General features: G+C 34.8%; 1 protein-coding gene across 28 annotated transcripts in view; it reads left to right on the top strand.

Moving 5' to 3' along the window:
* LOC111513366 (basement membrane-specific heparan sulfate proteoglycan core protein) overlaps nt 1-20611 on the top strand; it is a 471092-nt gene that overhangs the window by 389350 nt on the left and 61131 nt on the right. For 25 of the 28 annotated variants that reach the window (XM_074169282.1, XM_074169281.1, XM_074169280.1 and 22 more), the window contains 15 exons: nt 199-306; nt 570-803; nt 3930-4199; nt 7818-7877; nt 8815-8829; nt 14059-14286; nt 15857-15994; nt 16063-16311; nt 16468-16871; nt 17124-17432; nt 17936-18250; nt 18309-18454; nt 19148-19373; nt 19617-19757; nt 19841-20122. In XM_074169282.1, coding sequence (XP_074025383.1) covers nt 199-306; nt 570-803; nt 3930-4199; nt 7818-7877; nt 8815-8829; nt 14059-14286; nt 15857-15994; nt 16063-16311; nt 16468-16871; nt 17124-17432; nt 17936-18250; nt 18309-18454; nt 19148-19373; nt 19617-19757; nt 19841-20122 — 3125 coding nt within the window. The remainder of the gene's footprint in view (nt 1-198; nt 307-569; nt 804-3929; nt 4200-7817; nt 7878-8814; nt 8830-14058; nt 14287-15856; nt 15995-16062; nt 16312-16467; nt 16872-17123; nt 17433-17935; nt 18251-18308; nt 18455-19147; nt 19374-19616; nt 19758-19840; nt 20123-20611) is intronic. The other 3 variants (XM_074169291.1, XM_074169302.1, XM_074169279.1) reach the window with 2 other exon arrangements.

Genomic DNA, 20611 nt, shown 5'->3' with positions numbered 1-20611 from the left:
TCATTCATATCTCCTTCATGTACGAGATTTTTGCCGCATATCAGAACTGTGACAACAATATTATCGACATAAGTGTTGAGAATCATAAAGCATCACCAAAAAATGATCGTTATGCCCTGTTAATTTTGCTTCCATTGCCTCCATGTTGAAATCGTTTATTGATTTGATACTTATTCTTTGTTGATCATTCATATATAGCATGCGGGGGAGGCCAATTCGATTGTGGAAACAATCAATGCATATTACCATCATATCGGTGTGATGGTATTGAAGATTGTGAAAATGGAAAGGACGAAATTGGATGTGGTGAGTAAGCTTTTCGGCTTTCGATTCAAAGTACTGATGCCAAAATCGCTTGTCTAGCTAATGCAAATCATTTATCTGCAAATTCAATGTTTTAAATTTTAAATGCGCTTTTTCAAAAGACGAATAATCGGATTTACGTGAAATATCTATCTATATAGAACCAACAAAAATTTGTCTATAACGATAAACGCGTCAGCTCCAAAAACCCGATTTGGCGCAGTTAGTAGGATGTCACATTGCTCATTCAAATAACTGTGTTGCAGGTTCTTGTTCAGAGGATGAATTCGAGTGTGAATCCGGCTTTGCATGCATTCCTAAATCCCAGCAGTGTGACGGAAACTCCGATTGCGATGACAATTCCGATGAGAACAATTGTAGCAAACCCAGCAGATGCTCCTCGAATGAATGGACGTGCAATGACGGAACTTGCATTGAATCTTTCCGCCAGTGTGACAGAAACAGAGATTGTCCAGATGGATCCGATGAGTTACAATGTCGTAAGTTCATTGTTATCAGATTTCTCAACGCAAACTTAACTCTTTCAGGTTTTTTCTTCATTCTTAAAATAATATCTATAAATCAGTCTTCGATGAAAACATTATAACGATTCAAACATAATTTTACTTCTAGATGGAACATATAGTCAATTCTTGAAAGATCCATAGCAATAAAAGTTTAACCAGAAAAAGTATGGACGTTTTTTGCAATTAGGAATTTCTTCTATAAGTTTTTATGAAATCATCATGAATCAAATTTGTTTTCGAATAGACTGACTATTATACTCTCTACAATCATTGACCTGAGTCGAGTATTCAACTCATCTCCATGAATTCAAATATAGAATTCGAAAAGGAATACTTTTTGGTTATTCATTTTATTGTCAAAAAAATATATGTGACAAATCTGTCTGATTAGCTATCGCAAGTTTCTGGTAATTGATGAGATTGTTATAAGATATCACAGTATCTATCGAGTACATAATACATAGATACCCTATTAACTAAATCTGCATAATATAGTTCATTGGTCTCTGTAGTGAATGATTGACAATGAACCCTTGTCTTCTGTCTTTCTCTATGGACAAATTTCTTTGCATTGCATTGTTACGACCTGCTGTAAGTTTCACCAATGATGCTGAGCTGGATTACGTATGCTGTTCTGGACTCAGCTGTCCCTGTAGCACGAGTCAGAGTCAGTGTGATGTTTTCTCGAGGGAAAATTTTCATGCTCACTTCTAGTCAGACTTGTTCAACAAGGAGGTTGGTTCTAACAAAACCTGTGGCAGGCCGAAACAAAGCTGTCGGATGTTGTGGTGGTTGTGCTAGTTTATTTTTCCAAATTCAAATCATTATTCCAAAATTTTTCTATTGCCAATACATCAAACGCAAAAAGTATACAGGATGTTTGATTTTTCTATACTTTTGAATGATCCATCAAAAAAAGGAAACATGCGAAAGTGATGGGGATACCCAATAACATACCCTCCTTGTACAATAAAAAATTAATACTTGTTCAAAATGTTGTGTTCCGGCCATTTGGTCAGGGACTTGCACCGAGCCTGAATGGTTTCAGTGTTTCGATGGGGCCTGTATAATAGCCTCCCTGAGATGCGACAATTTCTATGACTGCAAGGATTTTTCCGACGAGCAGAATTGCTTCGGTTAGAGATTTCTCCCCTAAGTGTGTTTGGCTGGAAATTTAGGTGTTTTCTATGTGTATATTATTAGGGTTTAGGGTAGAACTGTAGGTGGGTTCCAAAACTCACTGCGATAGCAAATTGTGAATAATTTTGTACGAAAAACATCAGACCTCGAACTTAATGAACTTGTCCGTAGGGTTTTCTACTGAATATCAAACACATTTCTCACTTGAGTATCGCTCAAAATCGTCGATTTAATAGTTTGAGAGGAAATTCAAATTGAAAAAAATACTGCAATCGGCCATTTTGACTGAAACACCAATCACAGCGCATGACGTCACGATTAGGTAAACTCCGCTGTTAATAGTGTCGTCATTCATTGTTGTCCATTTCGTGTTAAATAAAAACATTTCAAAATGATATTATGAACACTGATCATATTCAGATGATTTAATTGAAGATTTAATTGGAGAAGCTCAGATATTCGGTAGGTCTGGTGTTAGTACGGCTGAGATTTCTCCAAATTCATTTCGAGAGTTCGCTATGTCCTGTTTTCCTTTTGGAGCCCACTGAAGTGTCTGAGATCAGAATGTACTGCATTTGGATTCATTGAAAGCGATTTGAGAAGGAAATTGGGTCAAATGAGAACTATTCTCCACACATCCAATTGGAAAACAATATCTGATAAATAGATATATAGATTATTATTTGAAATTATCACACCAGAAACTCATTTGATGAAATCTTCTTTTTCATAATCGTTATTTCCATGCGAAGTCACATTCTCTCACACACACAAAGGTAGATTTGATAAGGAGTTTCTAATTTGTAAATGTATCAGTAGCAAAGTTGAGAATATTTCATCGAAATCAAATAATGAAGATGGGGAAAATACAATTTAGCAGCTTCTTAATTTTTAAAATTACCTAGTATACTTGTAGAAAGGTTTATTATATTATCATTGTATGTAGGTTTTTGGGTATATAGACAACTAGTTGAGAATAGAGTAAAAGTTGTTTTCCGATATTCGGTATGTAAAATAGAAAAACTGTAAATTTTGTCTATACATTTAGATTTTTTATTCTTTTTTTGCATGGTTCAGTTTTTCCAGAAAAAAATTAACATTTTTGAATTCGTTTGGGTTTTAGATCACTGTAACATTTCATGGTATATTTTCTCCAAAATAGTCAGGGTTGACACAATGCTGATCAAAAATCACCCTTAACACAATGTTAGTTGGGTGGTTTTGAGTAAGCAAAGCATCTGTGATTGAGAATGTTTACAAAAAGTTGAATTGTTTGAATTCTCTAAAACTTATAGGATAAGTCGATATTTTCCAACAGTCAGGTTTCTTTCAGGTTTTATTCATAAATAGTTGTAGATAATGATTATCTTTGAACTTCACATTACTGTAATTGTAATTCAGATTCGTCAATGAGTTACTGTGCTCACTAAAGGCTGGTTAAAATACTAACGGGGCAAGTTATGAGAGATATCCAAAAATTTACTCATTTCAATCAAAGTGTAAGAGAGTGAATTTTCTCTGTAATCGTGAATATTGCTAAGTTGTCGACTTCAACTTTCTATAATTAATGATACCTATATAAAATCTTTTCGAATCTGTTCTGACTTGAAAAAATAGTATTTGCAAAGACTAAAATGCATTCGACCAATGTTTTGAACAATATTATAACAGAAGTGGAAATAAAATAAATGAGACTTCTACAGTTTCATTGTTTGGAGGGGCTAAAAGTAGGAAAATCAATAAAATATCTTATGATTCTCAAAAACAGTATTTTCTTTTTATTTTCCTTGTATATATCACATTTTTCATTTCCTTTGAGTTCATCACACAACCCGTTATGTTTCCATTTGTGAGCATGTATCAGTTTAATGCATATATTTCGTGCATATATTTCGTATTCATTTATTTATTTTATTTCAGTAGTTTTTGTTACGTTTTTCTTTTCTCTTTATTTTGTAGCTTGCACAAGCAATGAATTCCAATGTTTAGATGATAACAGATGTATAGACGAAAATTTGCGTTGTGACAGAAGGAATGATTGTAACGATGGTTCCGATGAATATAATTGTCCAACTGAACCTCCAACTATTCCACCAGAACCTCCAAGACCAAGACTCAGTTGTCCTCAGGGCTACCAACCATGCCGCTCGCTGATGCAGTGTATTCGTTATGATCAATTGTGTGATGGAAGTGTAGACTGCAACGATTTATCGGATGAAACAAATTGTCGTGAGTATTCTCGATAGAAAGAAAAATTACACTCAGAGCATACTACATGCCACATGTTGTTTAGTGACAAGTAATGAGATTACAGGCACTACTGGGAAGTTGAAGACTTCCGAAGTAATATGTGAATACTACGAACACACTCCAAATTGAAAACATTTCAAATCCGTTGCTAGGTTTCTAGAGTTTCAGAACTTTCCATCCAAATTGTAGCCAACTGAACTATACACGTTAGAATAATACTTTGAACAGATATTGGGACTTTTCCACTTGCTAACCAACATTTCCTGAACTATCGTAAATACGGAAAATCATCAATGGAGTTTTCTGTGCAATTTTTCAAGGAAAACGGTTCTACGATATCTACAGCTTATGTGTTAGCTGAGACACTTGAAATTAAGTGTTTTTATTGATCAATTCGTAAACTATGTATTTAAAAAAATGTCATAGAAATAGTCGATATAAAAATTGTTTCTATATTGATTTTCGATATTTATAAACCTTCGATCAACGTTGTGCCCGTTTGGCATGCTGCCATCTTAAGATTTTTCTACGTCAATAAATTCATCATCCCTTTCCGTTTCAATTGATATGCTGCACGTGACGATGCGACTATTATTAGCGAAGATATGGCTCAGTGCCCTTTATGCATGCTGTTATCTCATAACTTTATGATCTCACCCTAAATTCAATTCCATATGATCCACTCTTTGGCTCGACTTGATGATCTCACGTCATATAGTCCCTGCGCGCGATCGCACACAGCTCCACGCTTGAACGACCTTGAACGGATCGTAAATGACCTGAATGAGCCTTCATAAGAAAAAGCGTGGAAATTGTTACTAGAACTCTCCTAGCTTCTCTACTTATATCGAATATGGCAAAATTGTAATGCAATTGATCAAAATCCACAATTTCTCAAATAATTCCAGATATTATGGATATGAAAAAGAAAGTTTGATTATCCTTGCAAGATTGTTCAATACTACACCTAAAGTTACAATATAAAATTAATAGTGGCATGTTTTTATATTTTCACATTGTATTCGAATGATGTATTGATTATATACAAAAAATAATTAAATGACATACATATATCATTAAAAATTGAACAATACCTATCACTAATGAAAGAATAAAATAATTCATTAATACCAAAAAAAAATATCAAATTCAATAAAAACTACGTTTACAGACGAATCCAGATTTGGATTTCATCCAGATTCTCGTCGAGTAAGACTGTGGAGACGACCTGGAAATAATGAACGTTTGAGACACGTCCAGGAAGTCCACACATACAGAGGTGGTACAGTAATGCTATGGGGCGGAATCATTATCGGCGGCAGAACCGATCTCGTTTTTCCAAATCGCTTCCTCACAGCTCGACAGTACCTCGACACCATTCTTCTAACTATCGTCCGTCCGTTTGCTTGTGCTGTTGGTGAAAACTTCCACCTAATGCACGATAATGCTCGTCCACATGTCGCGCGTTTAGTGACTGACTGGCTCACCAACGAAGGAGTTGATGTATTGCAATAGCCAGGACAATCACCGGACCTGAATCCCATCGAGCATGTGTGGGACATGCTTCAACGAAGAATTACTCCGCATATGGGAAACATTCAACACAACGTTTCAATTGAGAGAGCTTTTAATCGCTGAATGGGCAAATGTACCTCAACAAGGCATTGACAATCTCATTTTGTCGATGCACGATAGATGTAGAGCCGTAATAAACCAGCGTGGAGGCCATACTTTGTACTGATTCCAATTTTTTTTGTATTATGATTTTTTTTCGGGGTGCCAAAGAAGAGCCATATTTTTTTTTAGTTTTGCTTATATGCGCACTCAGTATTTTCGACCGTTTAATAAATTTTGTTGTAAGTTACATTCTTTTAATAATCACCCGTCAACTTTGTTTCTATATATATATATATATATATATATATATATATATATATATATATATATATATATATACATATATAACAAATAAGGGCAATAATAAACGTATGATAACACTTCCTATACAGTAAAACAAGCCTCCACAAGTTCATGAATAGTGAGTCTGTTTGAATCAATCAAAAATTTTTTCAGTTTCTTCTTGAATCCTCTAAAAGAACGAGTTTCTTTCATTTCGACAGGAATAAAATTGAAAAATTTTGGCACCAATTACGAAAAGCATCGCTGTCCTATAGATTTTGAAGCTAGCGGTGTTCTGAAATAATTGGACTTTTTTCTTGTTTCGTAGCAATGTTCTAGTGTTTTGAGATTAGATTTTTGTTTGAATTCAGAGCAAGATACAACAAAGAAAGTATGCTGGCGGATGTCAAGGATTTTAGATTCGGAGTATAACAAATCAGATGAATATCGAGAGGGTTTGTTTACTGATATTTTCAGAAATGTTTTCTGAGTGCACTTCCTCACCCTATTATCCCATATGTCAACCTGGATTCAACCAATGCGTGATAAATCATTCTGAGATGTTTTTCTTCAAAAAATTTGGTGATGTACTTGAATCTGTATAAGATACTTCTCAGAGTATTGCAATGTCTCAATATATCTATGTTCCATCTTAGATGCTTATCTATGGTTACTCCTAAATATTTTATAGATTCAGTCTGGTTTATTTTTAAATTATCGCTGATTTTGAGGTTACTGAATGGAGAAGTGGTATTTTCATAACATGAGAAAGGTATATAAAATGTTTTTTTCAAAATTGATCGTTAATAACTCATAATCGAACCAGTTTTTGATAAGCTTCAAATCATTCTGCATATTGGTTTTCATATTATCCCAGTTTTCAGATTCGAATACTATGGCTGTATCATCTGCGAAACTGATGACTTCCCCAGACAGGTTAATACTGAAAAGATCATTTATGTAGAGTACTAGAGCACTGGGCCTAGCACAGTACCTTGCGGTACGCCATAATCAACAGTGCACTCTGTACTCAGACTGTCATTGAGTGATACCTGTCACTCAGATAATTTTCCATCAGTTCTGGCTACTCCACGGAAACCCAAATCATCTAAAATGTCTAATAGTTGTGAGTGGGGGACCGTATCAAATGCTTTGGCAAGATCGAAAAATACACAAGCAGATTTTTTCCCATTATCTAGACTCTTCAATATCTTTGAGGTTAAATTCATCTTGGGTTGATTTATTTTGTTGGTAACCGTATTGGCGGGTACTTATCAGATCGAATTCCATAGTGAAAGATGTAATTCTCTTGTTTAATGCTTTTTCGAAGCATACTGACCAAAATTCCCGAGTATTGGGGAAAAACTCTCATAAAGAGTTATCTGTGATAAATTACTTCAAAATTTATCAAGTTCGAATTAAAACTAATATCATCATCTACATATTCTATATGAATGGGAAAATTTTCTCATCAGGAGTGGAATGAGAATAATATTAAAAATAATCCAAATTATTGAGAAATAATCATATATAAATGTGAGAAACATGAATAAAACTGCCCATAATGAAGAACAAACTGACAAAAAATCGACTAATACAATTCGGTTTTTCAGCAGTTATGTAATGAAATATAAAAAAAATCAGTTGCCAACCATCACCAGTATCAATATTTGTAAAATGAAACGATTTTTTTTTTAGCTGGCAGCAGTAATGATCTCAACTTGAAGACGTATCCAAGCGAAACAGAACAAAGAGAAAGTAAGTATTTTGATTTCAACGTTATCTTGTTTAACGTTCAATATGAAAACGTTCAGGCAAAATCATTTTTACTTGATTAATATCATTTGCGTTCAACTCTCGAGCAACTCTAGACAAAAGTATGAACATAAAGTTGGTAGTTGAATTCAATTTCGAAATCATTGTGACATTTTTTAAATGTTAAAACATATTCATACAAAAAAAACCTGAAGATGAAATGGATCTCTTCAGGTGGAAAAGTCATATCTTTTCTATGAATATTTCCGCTAGAAATTTTCGACTGACATACCAACACCATTCAAATCCCCAGTCACTAGATTGACAGGGATGGTGGGAACAAGTTGGTGGTTTCTTCAATGCCATTGTCAAGTTTCTGTTAAAAGAGATAATTGCTTGGTGAAGAAATGTACAAAAATTCAGCCCATTAGGGAATAATTTCATGTTCTCGTACATCTCATTTGGATATTCACTGATGTATCCCTTCTAACTTTGTTGAAATACCAAATCAACATTATTTTCTTTCGAATTATTGAATACTATACTTTCAGTAAGGCTTTGAGTCCATTACTGTCTCTTCAATTGCTCGCTTACATAAAAATACACAATTATTTTTTGTTATAGGAAGGAATCAAAACTTAGTCTTTTTCGAAAGAACAATTTCTTCAAGACAATATTCATGAATGATATTTATTTCATTCAGTAAAGAAATATATAATAAAAAAAATTTTATTGAAAAAAAATAAATATATATATATATATATATATATATATATATATATATATATATATATATATATATATATATATATATATATATATATATATTTTCACAAAGAAATTTCATATGTATATTTGATATTTGTGCATCCTCTGTCCGTATTACTATCATTGTGTTTGAATTAACTGATGTTTTATGTTTTCTGTATTTGCGGAGCAGTCACGTATAAGATCGGTGAGTAAGAGTTCCCAAATAAGGGGGAGGTGTGATACTATGCGCATATTCTTCATGGCCATAACTTCAATTCATATTTTTCATATTTTTATAATTTATATTTCCTTTTCATTTTTTTTTTCATCGGTGCCCTATTGACTATTTTTTCAATGAAACTGGAAAGTACAGTTGGTATTATTTGAAATGTTAATACTTCAGTCTTGAGTAATCAATGTTTGAACTCATTTTGGAACAATTATCAAATAAAAACTTGGTAGTGACAACCAATAATTTTATGACGGATTGCAAAGTAATTTTTGTTTCTCTCATTTTTTGACGAGAGATATGAATTATAAATTCTTTTTCCATGATGATTTCAAGGCGTAATAATAAAGAAGTGAAAAATAATCGTGGATGACTGTGAAACACTCGAAAAATCGCACTTCTTTCAAATATCTCAATATCCACTTATACATCAACATACTATTTCATTGAATATCCTCGACCACTGAAGTTAATTTCATTGAAAATTCTACGAACTGTATACTTCGAATAGGAGACTATCACAAGCCTCTTCATTAATTATAACTCATACTATCATTCACATAAAAGGAAACATGGAACGATAAAACAGAAAATATTCGAAATACGAATAAATGAATATAACGAAACTTGAAAGTTTCAACAGATTCGAAAATTCGTGGAGAAATTCGCTAACAACTTAAGTTGTTGAATTTGTTGTGGATAATCTCCCTCCTCTGTATGATATATCCAAAGTCTGAGTGATCTGTTCTGAAATTTGTTTGTCAACAGTATTAATATCAAACAAACTAGGTGAATAAAAGTATATCATAGTATTTATCCATTTATATATCATTGGATTGGCAGTATCAAAATCTTAGGCTATTTCTCAAGTTTGTAGTTACTTCACATTAGTTTAAATACAGTGCACAAGTTTCACAAATTTCGTCACATTCAAATCGATTCATTAGTAATGCAGTTTTTCCAAACCTCCATTTGCCTTCAGCAATGGTTAACCTGAAAATCGTAACTGAGCAAGCAACATTTGAACAAAATGGCTGAATAATCTGCATCGTCCCTATTAATGATAGGGCAAGTTGAAAAAGCTATAAGAGGATACACGACTCCCCTTTGTCTCTGAGACATTTCAAATAGTCGTGTCCAAATGGACGAGAATAACTATAGACCAGTCGCTTTGCTATCAGTGATATCAAAATTCATGGAAGAAGTCATACAACACCATATCTTTAAACATTTGGAAGGCTTCAACATCTTGAGCGGTCATCAATATGGCTTTAGGAAAAAAAAAAGATCATCAAGCGACCTTTTATCGCATGTCACCCATATTTGGAATAACGCAATCGAGAAACATGGAGAGTCAAAAGCTGTTGAGCTTGATATTTCTGAGGCTGGCCATACTTCGATGCTATGGCTTATCAAATCATTTTTGTGTATGGCTCTCCGGCTTTCTGAAAAAACGTTTCCTGCAAGTGGCCATGGATGGATATCTCTCGAATTCGCTGGTGTTCTCCAAAGATTGCACAGATGCGTATTGCATAGATACTTATAATAACTTCGTTAACATCTGACAGGGAAGCTACAATAATGAAGTTTTTTATTAAATTCTCATGACCTTGTTGAACGAATGAATAAATAATTTGTCATGGAAAATCGTTTTAAAACAATTTGTGTGAACTACTCAGAGTAGGTAGACATTAACATCTTTTAATGGCCGACGACAAATACAAGAGTCCATCTGAACATTAGACACTGTACCAACTGAGTTCCACTACATGTCCTCACTGTCTTTTTTCAAAAAAAAATCAAATGATACTACTAAGTTCGAATATACTACTAAGTTCAACAGTTACTTCTATTTAAATTTTCTGATTTTGATTAGTCATTACTGCAAATTTTACGTGAACTGGACTTTAGGATAAATAACGAGGTTCGGTATGTATGTATGAACTATGTATGAAGTCCTCTACAACAGGAGTCTCCAAAATTTGAAGCCTTCGGGCTTCAGTTTGTTCCAAGAGCCAATTTCTGCCCTTAACTATATTTGTAGACTAGGATAGTCGCAAAGTGCGTGACCTAAGCAAACTTACCCTTTTTATGCATTTCAATTAGTATTGTGTGTTGTGAAACTTAACGACATCTGGTGGCGAGTAGTGGTACTATGTACTATCTTTTTCAGCTACCCTCTAGGTGGCATTAGGCGTAATTGAATATTTGGAATTACCGCGTTGGTTCGAGAAAGTTCTGGTTCTAGCTAGTATATTCCGATCACCTCGAGATGGCAGTAATAATTGCATATAAAAAGTCTAGCGGCGCAACTGCGAGTTAGTCTGCGTAGGAAAGGCGAAGGAAGCGAAACTGTCTATTGTGAAATAAAGTAACACCCGTCAATAAAAGTATTTTGATTTGACTTATTATTTTTATGTGAGATTTGTTAGTATGGAAAAAAAGCGAAAAATCGACAGTGAATGCAAAACGTTCCAAGAAAAATGGAACTTTCAGTATTTTGATATTGATTCCAGTAATAAGGCGCTATGTTTAATCTGTAATGAAACCATAGCTGTTCTCAAAGACTATAACAATAAACGACACTATGAATCGAAACATCTTCAAAGTTACTCCAAGTATACAGGTAGTTTGCGAAAGAAAAAATTTGAAGCTTTGAAACGCGGACTCAAATCGCAGCAATCTTTGTTTACCAAAGCGAATACTGAACAAGAGTCTGCAACTCGCGACAGCTTTCGTGTGGCTCTTGAAATCGGAAAACGTGGCAAACCATTCACCAATGGAGAAATGATAAAAGAATGCTTGATTGCAGTAGCCGAAGAAATATGCCCCGAAAAGGTGAATTTATTTAAAAGTGTCAGTTTGTCAGCAAACACCGTGACTCTGTGGGTGCAATACATCGCAGAAAATATATCATCTCAACTGTCTGACAAAAATGGACATCATAAGTGGTTTTCTCTAGCACTGGATGGATGTGTCAGATACTGCTCAGGTGTTGATTTTTATTCGCGGAGTAGATAAAAGCTATGAAGTGTATGAAGAACTTCTTGATATTGATAGTGTTCACGGCACGACAACTGGAGCAGATATTTTCAAGGGAGTTGAAAATGCCATTAATAAAAAGAACCTTCGATGGAGAAATTTGAAATCTATAACAACTGATTGAGGCAAAAATATGTATGGTAAAAATAAAGGAGTGGTTGCACTTGTGTCAAAGGCTGTAGAAAATGATGGTGGTTCAAAACCATTAGTCTTACATTGTATCATTCATCAACAGTCCTTGTGCGGAGAATGTTGGGATATGTCTGAAGTTCTAAAACCAGTCATATCAGTTGTTAACTTCATCAGATCCAGTGGACTGAATCACCGACAATTCCCCGAGTTCATTCAACAGATTGAAGAAAATGATTTACCATATCATACTGCCGTACGCTGGCTTAGTTGCGAAAAAGTCCTTAAGCGCTTTTTTGAACTTCGAGCAGAGATCGAAATTTTTTTAAATGAGAAGCAGCGCCCTTTTTCCTATTTAGAAAATAGTGAATGGATGTGGAAGTTAGCCTTCTATGTCGATTTGACAAATCATATGAACGAAGTGAATTTGAGATTGCAAGGAGAAAATCAGTTTCTTCCTGATTTATACATCAATATCAAATCCTTCAGGCAGAAAAAAATACTATTTCAATCGCAATTACGTAAAAAATGTTTCACACATTTTGAAACATGTGAAATATTCAGCCACACTACAGAGACTGAATTTCCCGTCAATTTTGCAATCGAAACTTTGGGAGGTTTGAAGATGAATTTTGAACTCATTTTTCAGATTTTGATGTCATTGTGAATGAAATTGAGCTTTTTCAAAATCCTTTTGATTCTGACATTGAAACCCTGGCTCCGGAAGTCCAAATGGAAATTGTTAATTTACGGTGCAGTGATATGCTTAAGAACAAATATCAAAATTCATCTTCGTTGGAATTTTATAGGAGTTTTTCACTGGAACAATTTGATAATTTGCCAAAATTTGCTCGTGGGTTGTTTTCTGTTCTTGGTACTGCTTACTTGTGTGAGAAAACGTTTTCCAAGATGAAGTACACAAAGAATGTTTACAGATCTCAATTAACCGATGAGCATCTTAAATCTCTTTTGATAATTGGTACAAGTAAAATTGACACACAACTACAAAGTATTGTTGGTGAAAAATCACAATTACATATATCTCAATAGTGTTTTTGTTTTACTGTGATTCATTTCAATTATATGGTAGCTATTAATATGCTTAAACTTAGATACTTGAGTTAAATTTTCTCTGTCATCATTTCTGTCGTTAAGTTTTACCTTGCAAGTAAATAAAACCGAGTAATTATCATTAAGTGTTTTCTTCTTCAACTTATCACAACAATAGTAACAACAATTAGGTAATCATTAGCTGTCGCGAGCCAGATTGATGACAGTAAATCATTGGCTGTCGCGGGTCGGATTGATGACACTGACGGGCCGGATTTCGCCCGCGGGCCGTAGTTTGGAGACCCCTGCTCTAGAACATCATGAAAATATTCGAAAACTGGCTTCTTATCACCTACTTTGTTTCACTCGAAATAATATATGGTTATTGGGGATAAGTTATGTTACTTACTATTACTTACTTTTGATTTGTCATCACATTGGAGGAGGATAGTGTCATACTTTCTGTAATCCGAATAAGTTCTGTGCTGAAAACAACAGGGATTGATATTAATATTCATAATATTCATCTCTACACCAGTTTCATTTCATAGTAGGTAGTTTCCAAAAGTTACTGTTCAAATTTTATCATCTAAAACAAGTGGTTTCAATAAAAAAGTGAAATATTCAATACAGTGAGATATATAATCAGCAATTGTCAAAAGACAATACCTTTTCTATCATTTCAACTGTAGAATTTCATAATGAACATAATTATTCCCAGCAATAAAAAAAAAACAAATTATCACATCAATTCATAATACACTTACCACCCTTCGGGAACCCAACATTATCATAATCATTCAAATCTGTACAGATCAACATGTAACAAAGCACCAACGCTATCTTACGCTGGTATTGTACATATTTCCTCGTGCTTAATTTGGACGATTTCAAATGACATCGCAACTTTAACAGAGTTTGCTTGTTAATCCATTTTCTCCACACTGACTCCTCTTTTCTCACCTGAGCTTTCCATTCTCCTAGGCCAAGAAGTAGTACTGACCTGCAGAGACGAAGGAATGACTAGGGCCAAAGTCCACTGGGAAAGAGAAAATGGTCTGCCTTTACCACCAGGTTCAACTGATGAGAGAGGAAGGCTGACAATACCAAACATTCAGTTAGACCAAGCAGGAACATACATTTGTTTGGCAACTGGATATCCTCCAAATACATCGGGCGCGAGAGTACCTGCTAGATTGACAGTGACCAGAAGTGAGTAGCATTCCTCAATATTTATTTTGTGATCATGAAAATAAATAAGTAGTTGTTACCTCCTCAGTAGGTAATCTTTTGGTTGAATGGTAACAGCAGGGCTGAAAAGTTCCTACGAAAAATAAATGATTTATGACACATGATTCCATTTCTTCTTATTAATGAATAAAACGATTATTCGCAGAGTGTTAACTTTCTGCAAATCTTTTACTAAATGAAGAAGATTTCGATTGCTAAAAACTTAAATATTCAACTCAAATGTTGAGTAACCGTTTGAATTTGATGAATTCATGTTTTTATTGAGCAGCCAGGATGAAATCAACAAAGCATCAGGTGCTTCATTCAAAATTTGGAGTTCCACCACCGATATATACAAATTATTATGCAGCAGGTAAAATGCAAAAAATGAATCGTTTACTCAGCTAACTGATCATTTATATGTTTCATTCGTCTCTCTGATCGATATCACGATTTGGTAAGTAAAGTTAGTGACGGATCGGTCGATTTTGAGTTACTGATGAAACAAATGTCATTATTACCCAACATGACCAATAAGGAAGTTTAATATGTGCTTTAGTGGGTACTGAAATTTTCTTGGTGGTAGTACTATCAAATATTCATCTGCCTTGAATTTACATCATAATACTTGGGTGTTGAGTCCCTCATGTGAATATAAAACCATTTATGTTTCATAGATCACCAAAACCTTCTACGAAACATTTCTTACGCAGAAAAGTTATTGAAATTTCTGCAACGCGATCTCACGAAATAGTTTTGTTCGTCGTGACAATAGTGATCTAAATGGAAAAGCAACACTTTGTTGAAAAGACAACATTGATTCCGGTAGCATTGATATATTTCGTTCTGTGTCTTGCATCAAATTTGGAGTTTCCCTGACTTGGTCTGGGAAAACTTTTGTAAAATTATTTGTTCCAAGTTGAATGAAAAAGCGCGTCTTTTCGGTAACTCACCTTACCGTCAAGGCCAAACTCTGCCTTTTTCCGGATTATTATATAAGTTTTTATTTTATTTATATATTCTATTTCGTAGTCTAGGGCAATAAAATCTATTATTACCATTATTAATCATTATTATTTCATACCAAAACTGTCATTAGTGAACCTCCACGAACCTCCCGGACTATCTCAAGTTTCCATTTATGATACTTGAAATATTTTTTAGAGATACTATTTGGTAATGAGAACCAAAGAGATCTCAGAGATATTCCGAATTTCTGCTATCAATATACATGTTATGTTCTGACGTTATTTCACAAACTATAGATTTTTTCTGGACAACGTTCATTTGCATCAATGCAGTTGTTTATTATTATTGTCATCGAACTCTAGACTCGCCAACAATTGGATTCTTCGATTCCTCAATAAGATGTATAATATACCTGATGAAATTTTGTTTGCCAAATGAATTCTCAAAATGTGAAGTAGATATTATAATTAATCTAATTGGATTCATGTTGGTTTCTTCTTTTTGAACTCCCTTCTGTCGTTCGCATGACAGATTTTTACCCTAAAATAGGCAAAACCCCGTATTATAACGCACAATATTTCAGGAATACCTCAACCAACTCGACCACCAACAGTATGTAGAGCAAACGAAGCAACCTGCTCCAACGGACAATGCATTCCAAGAAGTAAACTTCGTGATGGTCGATTTGACTGTTCTGATGGTTCCGATGAAGATGGATACAGTGAGTAATCTCGATTTCATCACATGCCATTTTTCTAGATTCATTTCTAACCTATGGTCAAATTCCAGGACCCAACGGATGCGAACCCAATGAATTTCAATGTGCCAACAAAAAATGCGTTCTCAAGACCTGGATATGCGATTCAGATGACGACTGTGGTGATGGATCTGACGAACAAGAATGTGCGACCAATCCACCAGGATCAGCCTGCCAATACCATCAATTCGCTTGTCATTCCAACAACCAATGCATTCCAAAGAGCTACCACTGTGATATGCAGAACGACTGTGCAGACGGCAGTGACGAAGTTGGTTGCGGTAAGTTTGTCCTAGGTTGACTATTCGGTTTTTGATGGAAAAAAGTCGATGATGCTAACTCTCCAACAATATCGAAAAAATAAATTGATGAACATACACGGTACTCGGCTATAACGTCAAAATTTTATAATATGAGTCATAACGTTCAAATTGCAGCCAAGCCTGTCATCGCTCAAAATCCGCCACCAATGGTGACCCTCAAAGTAGGAGAAAAATTCGAAATAACTTGTAGAGCTGTAGGTATCCCAACACCAGAAATTGTGTGGCGTCTTAACTGGGGTCACGTTCCTCCCAAATGCAGAATGATCAGTAACAATGGATTTGGAACACTTATTTGTGAAAACATACAAATCGAGGACCAAGGAGCTTATTCTTGCGAAGCTATAAACATCAAAGGAGCCACTTTTGCTGTCCCTGATACCATTCTCAATGTGAAACGTGATGAGGTTTGCAAAGCAGGATATTTCAATGTTCAAGCCAGAACCGAAGGAGAATGTATCAAATGTTTCTGTTTCGGACATACCAGTAGGTGCAGATCGGCTGACCTATTTATATTCCAGGTAAGTTGCACTGATTACATATTTCAAAACACTTTGAAATTTTTGGAAAAGGTCATTTACACTTTCTCGAAAGCAAATCGTCATACAGCATAAAAAATCATACATGTCTTAAGAAATCATAACGTTGCTTTCTGTTTTTGTAAGTTTCAGTGACATGATGTTACACCTTCGAGTATTTCCAATCATCAGATTTCAAAGCATCGTCAACATATCGTTCCCTAATTGTATTTCATATAAACATTGTTTTTTCAGTTCCAACCACCTTTCGACTCTCTTAAACTTCTTGGTGTTCGAATTGATCCAATTTCTGGAGATGTGTCCATTAGAGATGAACCCGTCTACAGAGGAGCTCAACCTACGTTATCTCTAGTAGGTGCTCAAGGAGTTCATGCCACTGCACCAGGAGGTGGTGAATTGGCTCAACAAAATGTTGTTCCTTATTTCGCCATGCCTGAAAGTTATCACGGAAATCAACTCAAAAGTTATGGCGGCTACATCAACTTTGGGCTCAGGCATTCCAATAGAGGTTATCCTGTACCCGGTCCCGATATCATCATTTCTGTAAGTATAATTCGATCATACATATAGTTTAAATGCAAATTCACTGAATAAATGTAGATCAGTCGTTATTGAAATTGTTTCAGTATTTACTGGAATTGTGTCGAAGAAATGAGCTCTTAGGGAAATTACTGGTTGTGGGCAATAAAAAGTACAATCTTTGCTGACTTTGCGCGATTTCATTTGTCGCTAAATCGAAGTTTAGGCCTAGGTTACAATACTGTTTCACGTCTATTGCATTGGAATTGACAATGAATTGATCCTATATAATGTAATGAATGGCAATTGAATGAAATGAATATGTATGTGTGTAGTATATAAAAAATAAAAATCAAACACTTATCCAAAACTTGGTGGAGCAATACCAAAAATATCAGACTTGGTACTCGATGATATAATTCACATTCAAATACAAAACGCCAGCAAATGCGTAGATTGAACTTTGGTTGCGAAAAAATCTGCAAATCAGTTCAATCACTGTTGTTACATGATATTTCTCATCGTAGGGTAACGGATATATCCTGACCCATTACTTGAACCGACTTCCTACACCAAACACCATTGAGAATACTACAGTAAGGCTTTTCGAAGGCGAATGGACTAGAGGTTCGCAAATCATTGCCACCAGAGAGGAAATAATGATGGTGCTGGAGGATATTGATAATATTCTAATCAAAGTACAGTATAATGAAGGAACATTGAATACAACATTGTTCAATATTGAAATGGATTCTGCGGGATTAGATAATGCAGGATTGGGACCAGCCAGTTACGTAGAAGATTGTTCCTGTCCCGCTGGATATACTGGTAGTTCTTGTGAGGTAAGATTTATTTACTCAGTCGAAAAAGAGCGCATCTGAATGGTGAAATTCGTTTCAGAGATGCGCAAATGGTTACGAGAGACAAAATACTGGTCCATGGCTTGGCCTGTGTACGGCACAACCTAAGAATTGTCCACCAGGAATGTATAATGATGGAAGAGATTGCCAGATATGTCCTTGTCCTCTCACTGATTCCAGAAACCAGTAAGTATAAAAAAAACTCCAATGGAATATGATTTCTACCAAGAGAATGTTCGTAATGAAGTATATAGAGCTGAATTATTGTGAGGAATAAGAGAGATCTTCTGAGTCTTTAATTTCAAACCTCATTTTCACTGGCTGATCACGGTGATATACTCTGCTGAATTTGTATGCCAAAGATATTCTGTAATATTTTTATACAAAAAACTGTGCTATATATGGATGTGATGGGTTTGAATACAATTCGTGAGTGGTGAATTATTTCTTATCCTCAAATCATCCAAACCACTCGTCAAAGTAATCTGAGTTATATCAGTTATGTAGAATAATTCTGAGAAATAATTAAGTCTTGAATTTTAGATTACATTTTTTACTGGCTAAACCTCTGAAATCTTCCGTGTAATGATCATGGTCTACCCTGCAGACTCTTCATACCAAAGATATTCTATAACATTGTGATACAAACAAAACTACGATTTGTTAGTGCCAAATAATTTTTTCAATTCTCAAATCATTTACACCATCACTTGAAAAACTCTGGTAAGAAAAGAGGCAGCTGTGGATAAATATTGTGAGACTAAATTCTTGGAATCTTGTGTTTTCATATGTCAACCCATTGTTTTTTTTTCGAACTCACATGTTTCCTTTGAATGTAAACTCGAAATACTGATTGATCTGCAAATCTCTCTTCAACAGGTTCGGAAGGACTTGTCAAATGGGACCCGATGGCAATGTATTATGTAATTGTCCTCCTGGCTATGTTGGAAATCGTTGTCAGCAGTGCGCCCCCGGATATGTTGGTAATCCTCTAGTTCCAGGAGATCATTGCCGACTAGCTCCAACTGAACCCCCACCATCATACTGTGATCCTAACGGGTCACTGGACAGCCGTCCAGATCCTTATGGCAGATGCAGTTGTAAGGTACATTGATGTTTGTTTTTTTATCAGGAGAGGAATATAGTGCTTCAGTTGTTTCAATGATATCTATCTGAAATATATAACTTAAGTTTCGAAAATATAACTAGTTTAAAATAACAGCTAACATATTTCCAACTTTCCATGCTATTCCTTGATTCATCTATGGGTGAGTCCATAAATGTAAATCTTGATATTGTTTCATAAATTATGTTGTCGCTCGATGTAGATTGAGTTTATTCCTTATAGAATTTGGTCGATGGTCCTACATGTAACCAATGTAAGAGTGAAACATTCTACTTGAACCGAAGAAACCAGTTCGGATGCATACCTTGCTTCTGTATGGGGGTATCCAGGCAGTGTTCAAGCTCTAATTGGTACAGAGAAAAGGTAAATTTCTTTTCAGCCTCGGTTATATCACGATAGTCAAATATCAAGGCAATTTTAACCTAATGAAATGAAATATATTCTAGGTAACCAGCATCTTCGTATCGTCTAGCCAAGAATTCAAACTGGTCGACAACTTCAACAGAGAAAATCCTATTGCTGAGGGGATAGAGCTTCGTGCAGAGAATCGGGAAATTTCTTACTATAGCTTCAGTTCACCAAACGCTTACTACTGGTCCCTTCCTTCTCGTTATCTGGGAAACAAAATAACTTCATACGGCGGTTATCTCACCTACACATTGAGACACACTCCTAGACCAGGTGGTCAAAGTTCCAGAAACAATGCAGCAGATGTAGAACTCGTCAGCGTAAGTTTTGGCACTCTGAATATAATGGAGAATCCATTGCGATAGATCGCAGATGTATAGAAAGTGATATCTAAGTTGTGATCCTTCTATATGTTTTCAATGTGTTCAGTTTTTTTCCGAAATTGTCATTATAATAGTTTTGTCTTGGAATTAGCGGTAGTTTTTGAAATGTGAAGTGAAATTTTTATACGTTTATATATCCATGATTCCATAATCTACAGTTTGAAAATGAAAACATTCAAAATGAACGTCGTTTTGAAAAACTTAGTAAATTAGCGAAATAATGTTGATCATGATAGACAAAAACGGTCAGGGCAGTTTCAAAAATACAAGCAACTAAATTGAAATGAGGGTTGTTGAGAATTACAAAAAAAATACTTTCAGTTGAGATTATAATGACTTAGTGCTATGACGAAATGACTGAAAGTGAAAAAATATTTTGATTCCGCAAAAGGGTTCCATATCTACATACATTTGTTAGAAATTGTT

Source organism: Leptinotarsa decemlineata, unplaced genomic scaffold (genome assembly GCF_025532065.1).
Source record: "Leptinotarsa decemlineata unplaced genomic scaffold, Ldec_3_MD MMD2_P_RNA_scaffold_5, whole genome shotgun sequence".
In the NCBI taxonomy this organism is placed as follows: domain Eukaryota; kingdom Metazoa; phylum Arthropoda; class Insecta; order Coleoptera; family Chrysomelidae; genus Leptinotarsa; species Leptinotarsa decemlineata.
The sequence above is the reverse complement of the archived record's forward strand: the minus strand, read 5'-3'. Positions and strand labels throughout refer to the sequence as shown.